Genomic DNA, 15,224 nt, shown 5'->3' with positions numbered 1-15,224 from the left:
CAGACTTCTGAGGCCAGATATGGCCTTCTGACATATTAGATCACGGTTTTATGGTGGTTGGGTTTTTTTGCATGCTCCAGATAAAGTATAAATCTTACACCTGGATGTATTCTCACACTTGACTCTGGGGTAGGCTATAACAGCTACTTTAACAGCATGTGGTACCACCAGCACAGGACACAGTTTGAAAAATAGTATGCCAAATCTTTGTCTAGTGTAATTTAGTGTAGTTCTACTGACCTTCAATTATTTCCCATAATTTGAAGATCTGATTCATTACATCTCAACATGAATTCCAGGGGTAACTGGCAGAGCTGTACCGTAGCCACCGCTGGATGGCTTAGCCAAGGGGTGAAACAAGAAGTTCCATGAAATTCTTAGTGAACACAAGAGGTCAAAATCTGAGTTGTGCCTCACCCTCTGCAGAAATGGGTGTACCATTACAGCTGTTCCTTGAACTAAATTGCTATGAACACCTTATGCACGGAAAATATGAAACCACTGTTCACACCCACTTAGTTTTCCTCAGACATCTTTTCCTGTTTATTCATTATATGAACTCAATTGTGATAAGAAAATGAAACTGAGACTTCAGGCTTCTACCATCAAGAACCACAATCTTTGTATTTCATCTTTTGTCACTGTGATGCTGGTTAAGTGTACAAGCGAGTATCCTGTCAGAATGCATCTAATGAATTGAAAGGAACTCTCTCCCAGGCAAGGCTTAAAAATTCCCAACATCATAAAAAGTTTCTCTAATTAGACTTTCCTGGTCATACGGAAAGATAGCAAACCAAGCGAAAGGTCAGTGAAGTCACAACCCCTCCACTCCTTCAGTGCTAATAATGTCCAGTTTAAACAGCCATTACAGTTACCTTGTAAGCTCTTAAGTTCTGTGCAGGGTAGAGTAAGAGGCAATTATGGCCCGGTTTCTTTAGATATTTCCCACGCATACAGCGAAGACGCATTTCATGATTGCTGCAATAGTTACTACAAACCGATCTGATGTTATTTATTTAAGGGTTTTTTGCAGTACAAAACATTACAAGTAAGTTTTCTACATCGAGATAGGAAATAAAAAAATCATTGTTAGAAACAATTTAAAATAAATATATAAAACTGCTATTCCAATCAGGTAATTACATATGTATTATGAACCAAGTACTTCCAAACTATGTTTACTTTGGAAGTGCATTAATACCACTACAAAAACCAGCCATTTATTTAAATATCAAGTGATTGATTCTCAAATATGGCAAGATTATGTTAGTACAAAAGTAACAAAACTGAATACCCCAAAACATACACTGCACAAGTATTTACTGCATTATCTTTTTTGCATCACAATCTCGTTTATGCTGCAAGTTTACTAAGTACGGTACACCTTCATTTGAACAGGGGATCTTTATCAGTTCCAAGGCACCTTCCTCCCTAAGACACGGTTGGTGATTTTCTGAAAGAAAAACAAAGCGACAGAGATGAGTATTATTCCTCTAAAAATCAAAAACACTAAGCATGAAGATAGTGGAAGACACAGAAAGTGTTTTCTACAATAAACAGCTGAATAAATCAGGACTCTTCACAGCATTCACCAGCCATGACTGAAGGGGAAGAGATGAAAGTCTATACAACCCTGAGTAGCCTGAAGTAGGTGAAAAGGGAATGTTATTTGCAGACTGCTCTAAAAAAAAAAAAAAAAAAAAACCAACCCCAAACCCACCAAACCAAAAAAACAAAACCCCCCAAAAAAACCCCCCACATCGGGGGAGGCATCATAGAAAATAACTGGTAATAGATTAAAACAAAACAAAACGTTGTGCGTAGAGCCAGTCTTGTGCAGTTAAGCTGCGGAACTCTGCCCTGCAGTGCTGCGAACACCAGATGTTTACACTTCACAAAGCAGGTGGACAAAGTCATGAAAGAAAAAAAAAAAAGCCACCACCAATCTGAAGATGGATTCAAAGCCCCTTGGATGCAAATCACACCAGACTGTTAGAGCATCTTTGAGAAGTACTGCTAACGCTGGCTCTGTTATGGCATTCTTCCCCAGGCACCTGCTAGTGTGACCTGTTCTTATGGCAACAGGCAATCCAGATAATGAAACACCACATCATTCTGCTAGCTGAGCCGGCAGATCACTGATGTTTTGAAGTATGGAATACATATTACGTGGCTTTAGAGAAGTGTAGGATAAAGTAAGAGCTTTGGGTAACTCGTGTATTACTAACAGCAGTGGCAATGATACAGCCATTACCTGACGAGACCTTTTGCATCACACAGATGAACGCAACGCACAGCTCAGCTCTTTATACACACACACAGAGTATGCAGTATATCCTATATACACATAACTATATATAGTGTGTATACCAATACAGAATGTACTCTGCTTACATACATACATATAAAAAGCAGCAACGCTGCTGACGTGAATCTCAGTGTGGAATCTGTCCCCAGTACTTCACGAAGTAGGACTCAGAAGGGCTCAAAATGCCTCACACCACAAAAACCTCTGACCAGTCCTTACAGCTCACGAGCCCTTCTGCAATCTAATAAGCAAACCCAGCCAGCAATTAGATGCTATCTCCCCTCTTTGCTCCACTTCCAGGAATTGACTATAAACCAAAAACCCCTAACGTGTTGCTGACATGAGGGAAAATGTAGCCAAGGGGATGGAAAATAAACGTTAAAAAAAAAAAAACCTTACTGTAAAGCAGCAAGCAAAGCGCAATTCAGTTTAACACCTCTAGAAGCATGTGCTTTTTCCTTTGGGGTAGTGACACCTTGTGGCCCCTATCTATCTTGCATAGGCTCTAAAGGACATGTCCCATCCATAAACAAAAGTGTTTAGTGTTCCTGAATGCTAATATCTTTCTTCTTTTTTAAGGGGTAGAGGGAAGTACATAAATTAACAACTTTGCTATCTCCTTTATAGATGTTTCTCCCATGCTCCCTATTTACAAAATTACAAACTTATTACATCTAATGGGAAAGCCTCAGTAATGGAACGAATTTGTATCTAATAAAACTCAAAATTCGTTTTCACTTCACTGGGCTTGAAAGTTCTGATTTATGCTGCCATCAGATCAGAAATCTGTCTCAACCGTACAGTTTTTAGAATTAAGGGGCATGCACCATTCCCTTATCTGACTAGTATAATTTAATGCTCTATTTGAAATTAGAAGTACAAAAGCAAAGGGATACTGGGACAGAACATCAGTCCAGACCCATGTGCATCCTGTGATAAAAATAACTTTGCTATCTTAATAAAGGTAACTATTTAACAATTTGAAAAATTAAGAATACCTTTGCAACCCTCAGTCGCTTTCTAACACAGGAATTTTGGTAAGTTTCCAGTTACGTATGAGCCCATACTGTTTCCTCCCGAGAATCTCATCCTCACTCAGTGCTAACAAAACTGTTATTTCATTCTCTCTTCAATTCCCACTGCATTGCCCCACAGTCCCACTGTAGCACATAAACGCCTTAAAACAAGCACTGACAGCCCTTACTTCTCAGGTGTCCTGTGTGAGTATTTTCACTTGTACTTTACAAAAGGTAAGTGAACTTTGTTCATACATATTCACTAATTTGGGGCCCTATTTTGAGCAAAATAAACTTGGTTTCATATCATCCCTCAACCTGGACACTAATTTTAGATCATTATCCTTGGTTCCCTACAGCTAACAAAGAGTCACACGCTGCCTCCAGAGAGCAGCATGTCCCACATAGTAGCAGTTGTTGCTCACACTGGAAACATACAATTTTGTTTGTTTGGTTACTCCTCGGGATACATTTTTAGAAGCTGGTGTTCTTTTTTTTCCTCTGAAGTATTGACCCATAAATTATAGTGATATACAGTTATACCTAACATACCTCTAAATTCTGGTGTGAGGATTTCACTTGTAAGTGATACTTCAGCAGACACTTGTCCATGTTGATGTACATACAGGTATGAGTGTATGTACATGTTTAATTCATTGTTTCCTTTCCTTCCCAATCATGAATCACCCCTAACCTGTGAGCCCTTGACACCCTATAGAAATGGCATGCACACTGTACTGCTAGCTAATTCCATCCTCAGAGCCAGCTGTACTGCTATTAGTGAGGCTTACACCTAGTTTTACTTTTACATGTCTACTCTTTTGGTATCAGCGACAGAAACAGAAGCAACCAGCATCCCAGCGCTATATTACATCGTGGCTGATATGTAATAAACTTAGGATATAAGCACACTTCACTATTACAACAAAGTGTTCAGTTACAGGTGCTGGGAGAGAAGTGTAATTGCTCAGAATCTCCTTCACTAAGCCAACTGGTCTGGCAGTTTAAGACATCCTCACTTGCCCAGCCGTTTCATTAATGCTCCTCTACCAGGTATTAACGTTTGCACGGCAGAAAGTCAGCCAAGAAAATACATGCGTAAGCCTCAGACACTGCAGAACAGGATGCCTCAGCACACACTTTCACCAGCAGTTTAAGCTACTAGGCTGCACTCTGGAGTGGCTGGGGCACGAGTACATCCCTTCCCCACTAAGATGACCAGTGCTAGCCTGTCAAAATCCAAAGCGTGAAGGACAAAGAAGTTTCATTAGGGACAGGTCATGCCACTAAGCACTGACCTGGGAGTCAGAGAATATGAGTACTATGCCCAGCTCCACCACTGACCCCACAAAAACTTGAGCAGGGCACTCGACTCTCTCTGCCTGCCTCTTTTCCCAAGGATATGTCTGGATACATGCCAAATGATCTTGGAAGGAACTGTCCCCTACTAGGTTTGCGTAAGGCACAACAGGACTCCTCTAGGTGACTGCAATTAAAATAAGAGTCAGATCTATTCCAGAGTGCTGATCTGCTGTTCTACATCAGCAGTTCACAAACTTGCCACTATGAGAGATACTCAGACCACAGTTTGGGTACAGTGCTACAGATCATTTAAATGATACAACCCTAGATTACATACATTTTCAGTCTAGCTTTTGTACCAGCCATTTTCTTCTCCTAATACCCTGTGTCATCTTTGGAGTCATTCCACAAAATCTGTGTTTCTTTTTTTCATGCATAATCAGATCCGCTTAGAAACTGATGCTCTCAGCAACACATTAGCCAAATTCTAAACAAACCATTCACTGTATTTACAGCTACTTACTGCAGCTATTCTGCATCATCAAGGAAGACAAAAAGATTACAATATTTACTGCAATGAATCATCATCCCTCTTCCAATCAAAACCACACTTGTATAGAAAACTTCTGATCCGATTCCCTCTCTGCTTCCAGCTGACAACTGCCACCATTCATTAACTCTTAAGACCTTACTGTACCAGCATCTGAGATTCTCGGACGAGTGAAAAAAAAAAAAAAAAAAACGTGTCCTGAATATACCCTGCAAAAGTATAGCATCAAATTCAAGTAATTCTAGTGGTAAATACCCACAATCAGATTAGGAAGGTATTCTGGATAATACATTGCATTACAAGCCCTGACTTTTAAAATCCAATTACTGCTGTTCCCAACAAATAACTAACCCTATTATTCCAGCTCTGGTAGGACAACTCAGCCAGGAAAGAGTTGCAATGCTAAAACTGAAGTGCAAGCTTAAGATCCAGATGAAAAAAAAAAAATCAGTTTAAATTTTTAATGCATGTCCTTAAACCACTGAGGCTTATAATGCAGTTTATTGCCTGCTGCCAGAGTTCTCCTGAAGGCTACGTTTTATGGTATATGGGTTAGTTAAAGAGTGAGAAGGTAAGAACCTCACTGTTTGTTGCAAACTGTTGTTTCTCATGTTTTAGTTCTCATTAAGTCTTAAGAGAAAGCTTAAGCATATCGATGCCTACAACAGCTCAAGAAGTGATACACTGGTCAGTTTTGGAGATGCACTTCTCAGAGGGGACAAATGGGACTCCTCTGTTTTATCAGGACATTTATCAAATTACTGTGTATAAACTGATACCACTTGTTACACAGAAATACTAGATAATTAGATGTGGGCGCATGGGAGGGCATAGAGACTGAAGACTCTCTTCCTTGTTACTTATTGCGCTTAACACAGGCGAGTCTCTAGCACGGGGTTCTTCAATCTTTCTATCATTAATTAAACCTCTGTTTAACAGACAGATGCAAAGCACATGTTGCACAACTTGGACAGCCAGGAGGAAGAGTAGCAGTTGTTAGCTGGGACAGAAGCAGCTCCCTGCAGGGATCTCACTGCTTCATGGCAGAATGAGGCAGGATTCAGCAGTCTTAGAGTAACTCAGCAAAATGGGTCCTGCTGTTTCCTTCTGCTCACCAAAATCCTGGAGTCCTCACCCCACCTTTGCTCTGCTGCTGGTTGTGTGGTGAGGCCCCAGCACAGAAACTGTTCTTGAACTGCTGGATAAGTGTGGTTCAAAGTTAGTCATACCCACACTTAGGGACACTGGTTTGTTCTACAGCTTGCCAGACAGAGGAGATCCTTGGCTGATCAGCGCCGGTGCGGTAAGACCATGCTATCAGCTGAACAAACACTTAACAGTGAAATCCACAGCCCCCAAAGTTAACAAATTACCAGCAGGACTGTCAATTTTCCACTGGAGCAAAATTAAGAATGATGACTCCATGCTTTGTTAACCATGGTTGCGAAGTGAGCTGTGAATTGTGTAAGCTAAATCCATTTACAGCAAGGGTACACAACAGCAAAACCAGCAGCCTTCAAGTCAAAGAGCCTGTCCATGAAATATCTTCTTTAAATATGCTCCACAATCCCTCCGTTCTGCCCTCAAGACTACGCAAGCCCTTTTTTGTATGCTTTAATCAGGACCATGCTTCCTTGTCTTTTTTCCATACAGCATGTGTAGGTACTGGAAGGATTTCAGGTTAGGTAGGGGGATTTTTTTGTTCCACATTTTGCTAGGCTTGACTGCTTTGACCCTGATTAAATGTTAATATATCCTAACCACCTAGAAGTTGCAAAAGAATACCACAGAATTAACATTTAGTAAATATTACTATAATGCTTGTGACCTCAAGAAAAAAAAAATTCTAAAATGTTTTAGTATAAATATTTGACCAGAAGACCTACCGCTTTGTAAAGCTGTGCTTTCAGGCGGTATGAGTTGTATTCCATTTTTCTCTTCTCTTCCTCTCGCTTCTTCTGCACCTCTGGCAGCTGCTCATAGATCCTTAAGTGTAAATACAAAAAGTCAAAAACAGTGACTTTGAAGGAAGGAACTTACTGACATAAAAAAACCCCATCCTCTGCTTTATCTTCACATTCTGTTAAAGGCTACTGGCCAACCACATCATAGAAACATTTATTTGGGGGTTTACTAGTGTCACACAGGGAAAATATGGAATACATAGCAGTTGTGATACCAGAAATTCCCACATCCCATAATGCCTTTCTCTTACAAGCAGCACCTCCTAAAAGCAATATTTATGACATTAAAGTGACCATACAGCTGATATGATTATCGAGCTGCAAAAGGTAGAGCTTCAGTATCTTCAGTACAGAATAGCCCCATTGCTTTGAGAGTATGCTGATTCTGAGTAACATGTTTATCCACCAATAGCAATATTTTTATCCCAAGAATAACCTGAGTTAAGCTATTTAGGCATCTTTTCAATATTTCAATATTCAACATTGTTGCCCTGTTTAGGCGAATGCTTTGTCTTCTCCAGTGCTGAACTTCTCCCATACCAGAACCAAACAGCAAGGGATGCTTTGAAGTGAATAGAAGGTGACTGGTGCTCAGTACAGTCAGAGCGCTATTCTAATCTGTTTTACATGCTACCATCTCGAGGAGGGACCCGAGAGCTAGGATGACAGTGTATTGCTCACACTGACATCCCCAAATCTTCCTTTAAGATCATAAAGCTTTACTAATTTCATGACAGTGGTTGCCAAGAAATATGCAGCTTCAAAAACATTGTGGTTTATGGGAGGTGGAAATGAATGATGTCCAAAAATTTCAGTCCTGTAATATTTAAAGCAAGACAGAACTTTTAGAGACTGTTTCATTCTTACATCAGTATAGTATCTTTGCATAATTACTGTTGGCACTTCAAATATTTTTAAACACATCTGTGCCTTCAACTTGTATTATCTGAAATGACTTCAACACACTCCATTTTGAACATTGCAAATCAATACTGCCCACCAGCCAGGAGGGGCATCTTTGACAGTTGTCTTGGTACTAATTCCAGCAGGAAAGTAAGTAAGACTTCAGACTGGCAAGAGAAGCAAGGGAGGCAAATGTGTATCAGTTTGCACGCATTTGCTATTTAGTCAGTACAAGTTAGGTGTCATTTGTATGTTTCAAAGGACAGAAGGACAAGAAGTTAGCTGGAAAACAAAGTAATAGGAAGCTGTATGATAACACATAACTAAGTAGGCAAAATCAAGAAAGCAAGGAATCAAATCCAAATCTCAATTAGTACTGAATTTTACCTCCTGTCTACTTCACCAGCACCAGCTAGGGAGAGCCATACACATTTATAGCTTCTACAGTCCCCCACACAAATGTGTTTACCAGTCCATCAGACTTCACAGTGGAATTGATAAGCAAGCAAATACACATCCAACACCAAAAAAACAAGAAAACACAAAAAAGCAACTGCACTCTTTCCAGTGACCTACCTTCCTGTGTATCCCTATTTTCCTACTCTGTCTGCAGCTGTTCTTAGGAGGTCATCTTTTCTAAAAATGTCACTACCCACATTACCACTATAGAAAACAAGAAATAAATCACACTTTTATGTTTATTTTACTCCTCTTATGCTTTGCTGGAAGGCAGCAGAGGGTGCTAGGTCTCTGCACGTGTTACTGGATGGTGGGGAGGGATACCTCCAAGATTTGGGGTTTTGCTTTATTACCATCTCACCATTCTCTAAAGGCTTTTGCCATTCTAGGGTTCCACTCAAGGAAAGATCAGGATTTACCCCTGACAAATCATCCCACCATAAAGATGTTTAAAGCAAGAAGTTGGCAATGCAGAATTATAGATAAATTAATTGAAAATTGTTTTCATTACCTCTAGCTAATTTGCCATGAGAAATTCCATTTATACCCTCACAGAGAAAAAGAAAAAGCTTCTGCACTCATTATAGGTGTGGATTTCAAAAGAATGGTACAGAATAAATTACTTCTCAGCTCCAGCTGAGAGCTGGAGTATGACAGCAGCAAGAACAAAAAAAAAAGAAAATCACCAAGTGTGACTGCCTGAATCAGCCTCCATAGAAGTCCTGCTGACTTTGGTTATTACGAAATCAGAGTTTCTTAAAGTGTGAGTTCAGATACGTCTATGGCCCAGTCCAAGTGACCTGAACCCAAACCCTTCTACTTTGGCTCAAACATGTGGACATGCATTCCTTGGGGAAACTGGCGTATTTACTGTATTTACCACTTCTGCCACCTCTCTATTAACGCCCTAAAAATACTTTTAAATGCCAAAGGCTACTGAAATAAAACATTATTTTTGGACTCTCCCAGCATATATATCAAGGGGTTTATTTTATATATTGTGTATTCCAGTAGATATTTTGTAGAATCAGTGTAACTGAGGTTGGAAGAGACCTCTGGAGGTCACCTAGTCCAACCTCCTGCTCAAAGCAGGGCTAACTTCAAGGCTAGAATGGGCTACTCAGCCCCCATCCTCTCAACTTGTGGCTATTGCCAAGGATGCAGGCTCCGCCACCTCTGCGCAGCCCTGCTCCACCACTTCACCACCCTCCTCGTGAAAAACTGATTTCCTGGTCTCCAGTTAGAATTTCTCCTTGCTCTAACACATCACCACTGCTGCTTGTCCTCTCACCGTATGCCTCCAAGAAGACTCTTCCTCTGCCTTCTCTAAACCCTCCTTCTGGCAGGGAAACACCACTGCCAGATCCTCACCTTCAGCCTCCTCCTCCCCACGCCAAACAATCCCAGCCTCCGCAGCTTCTCCTCATGCACCAAGTGCTCGAGCCCCCTGACTGTCCTGGTGGCCTCCACCAGACTCAGGACACTCTGCTGACCTCTCTCTTGTGCTGGCAGCCCAGAACAGGAGACAGGATCCAGCTGTGGTCCCATGAGCGCCAAGCAGAGGGAATATCCACTTCCCTCCACCTGCATGAAATGCAGTGTGTAGCTGGCCTTCATCCCTCCAAGAGCATGTTGCCGACTCGTGTTCAATTTGCTGTCCGCCAGCTGTCAGGCCCCCAAGGTCCCTTCCAGAGGGGCCACTCCACAGGCAGTCTGTCCTCAGACACTGCCAAGGGGGGTGTCCCTGGTTGGGGGGGGGGGGGTGGTTCTGTCCCAAGGAGAGACTTGGTATTTGTTATTGTTGAACTTCATGAGATTCCTCTTGGCCCTTTCCTCCAACCTGCAGAGATCTCTAGAAACTGCAGACCTACTCTCTGGCATACTGACTGGTCCTCCCAGTTCAGCATCACCTGCAAACCTGCTGAGGCATGCTCCATCCTATTGCCACTACCGACAAAGATGCTGTGGAACAGTCCTGGCCCACAGAACTGTCCCCTTCACATAGCACAAATCCTCCCTGCATGTAGCATGGATGTTCCAAGACTTCAATGCAACAAAGCACTTGCTTATACGCTGAAAACCCAAATACTTAGAAGTATCCCTTGCCTCAAGGTACACTCTTGACCTTTGTTTTGTTTTGACTTTAAATAACTTACAGTATTATTATATTTTTATGTAACTTTACAAGTTATCAGAGACAACTTCATGAGTCTCTAATTTACTTTTAAGTATTTATGCTGTTTCTCAACTGGTACTCTTCCAAACTACCTCCTCTTGACCCCGCTACCATTTCAGAATCTAGCTGCAATAAACTCCATTTTTTATTATACCTTCACACGGTCTCTCTGTAGCATAGATATTCCAAGTGTTTAATACATTGTTAGTGTGCTGTGCACTTTGCATATAAATCACTTGAGTCAAAAATAAGGCAAAATCTATCATAAGGTCCTTTTTTTTCAAAGGGTAAAAGCCTCTGTATTCCTTTGAGGGTAGTTATTTCTTACATAAAGCTCCTTTTATTTAGTGAAATGATACCTCATTTTCTGCGCCAGTTACCTAGTTTGTTAATGTTTAAAACTATACAGACTCTCTAGTAGCCCACACCCTACATTTCCTCTCCTTTCGGGATCCAGCACTTGCACAGTTTGCTGCAGTGCTTGGATTGCAGATACTGCAGTAGAGTACTCAGGTTTAGTTACAGAAATAATTTTTCCAAAATTATCTCATTTCTCGGATTTTCTAGATAGATGCTTTGTCCCTCTGATAAGGTGCCTACACCTTGCCCTGAAAAAGCTGAGTTACCCCCAACGCCCAATTCTTTGACTGCAGATACAATTCATCCACCTTTCTAACCCATTTACTCAGGTCACCCATCTATCTGAAACAGTTTTCTTAACCTTACCGTTTAGATCTTTGAACCATTTCACTCTTTGGAATTGTTCTTCTCTTTTCTCTAATCAGAAAACCTAAATGGAAAATTTTGAGATAAGAGAATGGTGAACAAGTCTACTTCTCACAAAGAATACTATTGCAACAATCTGACTCCTTTATAAGTTATGGATTCTTATAGACAATACACACACCCCTAAGTATAATGTGGAAATTCATTAATTCCTACAGAACAAAGAGCAGAACCATAAAGGTACCTCTGTCGGACAGCATGTGACTTGCATTCCTGTAGCCCTTTCTTTTCTCTGGAGGATTAAACAGCTCTTCTCGTTCAGACTGCAGTACACTCTGTATCCTCCTTTCCTCCATTACAAGCTTCAGATGCTTCACACGCTCTCCAGAGCGGGAGATGAAATCAGGGCGATGCACTGCAAGAGCCTCCTAAGATGGGATGACACAAAACAAAGTCTAAAGTGGCCAGACTGTCTGCCTACAGCTGGATGGGAATAATCCAAATATCTAACGCCATTACCAAAGCATGGAAAAAATCCCATCAAAGTAGTATGTGGTATAATATACAAAATCTTGTATCCTTAATGCTGGGTAGATCCTCAGAGACCTTGTTTAACAAACTACTTGTCAACAACCAGAAAGTTAACTGGCCAGAGAGAAATATCATGGCTAAAATAATTAGCAAAAGGGACACAAAATTCTTCTCAAAAAAGTTAACAAAAAGTTGAGCCCATAGGATAGAAGATTCTGTAACTTATTACAATCTTCCTTATTATAAATCAGCGGGCACATCAACATTAGCAATTTATTTAGGATCAGTAGAGGCATTTTGAAAGTGATCTCCTGATATCTCTGTTTGCCACACTTCAATTTCCATCACAGGGCAGTCTCTGAGCTCATGAACAGATGCAACTGAACTCAAAGAAACTTCAGAAGTGCACCTTAGTTAGCACTTCTTAATTTACATTTCACTTGCTGTGGACAATCTCTTTTAAAAATATTTCTGTACACTAAATCTGTATCTTTCCACAGATACTTACTTAGAGCAGTCACACCTATCTGAAGTACACACACATGCATATATGGTGTACATGTACACACACATACACTGTTTGCACTGTATGAATTAAAGTTCATTTTAATCACGTACTATGTACATCACACAGTATTCTCTCTGCATGGAAGCAAGTATGACTTGACATTATGTCAGCTACATTACCTCTAGTTCCTGAAGCCAAAATTTAAGCCCTGAAATATTAGATCAATTCAAATCGTCTTGTGGAAAGCCAGATTACCATAAGAAAATGGACTAGTGAATTTGTTGGTTTTCCTGGGTTTTGTTACGTTTGTTTTGTGTTTGGGGGGTTTTTTGTTTGTTTGTTTGTTTTTTAAGCAGGAGCAGTCTGTAACATGGTTGACTTCCAATGATTATAAAGGTGAAATAATAAAAAGAAGGAGCAAAAAGTGTTTCCACAAGATTCAGCATAACTCTTGAAATCCTACCGAGATCTCAGCAGCCTTATAGTGCAGCATGCCTTTACCTGCAGCGTAAGCTTCACAAACGGCCGCAAGGACCTGTTCGCAGCATCTCTTTCTGGAACTGCTGGCTGAATCATGTTGCTGTGCTGATGCTCTTGCCAGTTCTTCTCTCGGAGAGGCTCTCTCCAAGGCTTTGTGCTGGTCAATGGTTCAAACCAAGATGGACCGGGACCAGAAAAGGAATTGGAATGGTTTTCTTTCCTAGATTCAGATTTCAAGTCTTCTGCTTGGACAAACCATGAAATCCCTGTTAAAAGACCACAGAAGAGAATAAAGATTTATAGACAACACATGTGCCGATTTTCCATCCCCATCTATGGCCCTTTATGCCTGTGCTGGTTTTGGCTAGGATACAGTTCATTTTCCTCAGAGTAGCTAGTATGGGGCTATGTTTTGGATTTGTGCTGAAAGCAGTATTGATAATACAGGGATGGTTTTGCTATTGCTAAGCACTGCTTACACAGAGTCAAGGACTTTTCTGCTCCTCGCACCACCTCACCAGCAAGTAGGCTAGAGGTGCACAAGAAGTTGGGAGGGGACACAGCCATGACCAAAGGGATATTCCAGACCATATGACATCATGCTCAGCAATAAAAAGCTGGGGGAAGGAGGAGGAAGGGGGGAGGTATTCGCAGTTATGGCATTTTGTCTTCCCAAGTCACTGTTATGTGTGATGGAGCCCTGCTTTCCTGGAGATGGCTGAACACCTGCCTGCCAATGGGAAGTAGTGAATGAATTCTTTGTTTTGCTTTGCTTGGGTGAGCAGGTTTTGCTTTACCTATTAAACTGTCTTTACCTCAACCCACGAGTTTTCTCACTTTTACCCTTCCAATTCTCTCCCCCATCCCACCCAGGGGGAGTGAGCGAGCAGCTGTGTGGGGCTTAGTTGCCAGCTGGGTTTAAACCATGACAATGCCCAAGGTCTTAGCTAAAGCAAATCAGTGGCCTAACACTGCAATAAATACTCACTTCAGTTTAATAACAGTGCAACTCTGTAGCACACATCTGTGGCACTTACAAAGGAATTCCTTTGCCAAGTGTCAGAAAACCAGCAAGCCTTTATCAAACAACACTTTTGAAAAAGCACAAAATGCCTTAGTTTGCAAGTTTCTCTCTATAGAAAGAATAGTTATTTATCAGCAATTACACATTTTTAAGGCGCCTCTCTGCTGTCCTAAGCCCTATGGCTTTTTATAGATATTTCTGAAGATCAAATGCATTACATCTTCCAAATGTTAAACATGTATACAAGAATTAGATTACTCACAGTTTACATACATGATGGGATTTGAATACATCAGCTAGTACTCTGAGCAGATATTCTAAATTAAACTGGTATGAGAGAATGATTTGTCCCTACAGCAACAACAATGATGACTAAGGAAAATATTTTTAAACATTTAATTATCACATTGTGAACACTGACAGGGAATTTAGAAGGGGGGGGGGGGGGGGGGGGAGTAAAGGAGGCTACACCATCAGCCCAAAAATGCAACTCTACTAAAAGAGGGAGAGGAGTCTAGTTCTTCTGGCACCTACTCCTGAAAAAATGTGTTCTTCGAAGCCTCAGTACCTGAAACAGTAAGTACAACTTTCAGTGACCAGTTACTCAGAGCTTAACAAAACCTTTTATACCGTGCAAATCAAAATTAAGTATCTGTACGATTCCCATCTCATTCATCTTCCCTTGCCTTATTCATTGCTTCCTGTTTACTACCTTTACTGGCTAGGTTGCATCTAACAGCTTGATTGAAAATGCCATCATAATAGAGCACTAGAGAGTTCACTTGACATAGTGGTTTTGTTTAAAATTCATTGATTAAAAACAGAGTAAGAACTGACTGTACTAGTGACAGACTACTCTGTGTCCTAGCTAATCCTCCTCACATATTATGCCAGTTGCTGTCAAGATGTACAGCTTTTCTGGTCTGCGGAGAAAGTGTATTTTGGACTGACCTTGTGGTACATGCAGCCTGCTCCTTTTCGTCCTTTTCTCCATGAAAAAATTGCCTGGCTGTCCCTTCTGCTTACTCTTGCTTCCTGCTGCCTGATGATCTGTGACCATACCATCTGACTCTCCAAAATTACCATCAACACAATGCCAGGGTTCCTGTGGCCATTGATTTGGCTGGCTAGATCTTGGGGTAGGAAAAGTCACACCAACATCTCGAGTATTTTTCTTAGTTCCACTGTTCACAATCTCCAAGTCTCCTGTAGTTGAAAACGAAGCAGTAACATCTTATTCCAGAGCAGCTGGAAGTACTTCAACATCAGCATGAGTG

At 41.0% G+C, this 15,224-nt stretch overlaps 1 protein-coding gene across 2 annotated transcripts in view; it reads right to left on the bottom strand.

Annotated features, from left to right (window-relative positions):
- Window positions 1-987: 987 nt before the first annotated feature.
- LOC115343219 (Alstrom syndrome protein 1) overlaps window positions 988-15,224 on the bottom strand; it is a 43,817-nt gene continuing 29,580 nt past the window's right edge. For both annotated transcript variants that reach the window (XM_030018954.1, XM_041122876.1), the window contains 6 exons: window positions 14,899-15,153; window positions 12,945-13,189; window positions 11,649-11,832; window positions 11,405-11,468; window positions 7,063-7,162; window positions 988-1,453 (listed from right to left, as the gene is read on the bottom strand). In XM_030018954.1, coding sequence (XP_029874814.1) covers window positions 1,409-1,453; window positions 7,063-7,162; window positions 11,405-11,468; window positions 11,649-11,832; window positions 12,945-13,189; window positions 14,899-15,153 — 893 coding nt within the window. In that variant the 3' untranslated portion in view covers window positions 988-1,408. The remainder of the gene's footprint in view (window positions 1,454-7,062; window positions 7,163-11,404; window positions 11,469-11,648; window positions 11,833-12,944; window positions 13,190-14,898; window positions 15,154-15,224) is intronic.

The sequence above is a fragment of the Aquila chrysaetos genome, chromosome 1 (genome assembly GCF_900496995.4).
Source record: "Aquila chrysaetos chrysaetos chromosome 1, bAquChr1.4, whole genome shotgun sequence".
Lineage (NCBI taxonomy): Eukaryota > Metazoa > Chordata > Aves > Accipitriformes > Accipitridae > Aquila > Aquila chrysaetos.
The sequence above is the reverse complement of the archived record's forward strand: the minus strand, read 5'-3'. Positions and strand labels throughout refer to the sequence as shown.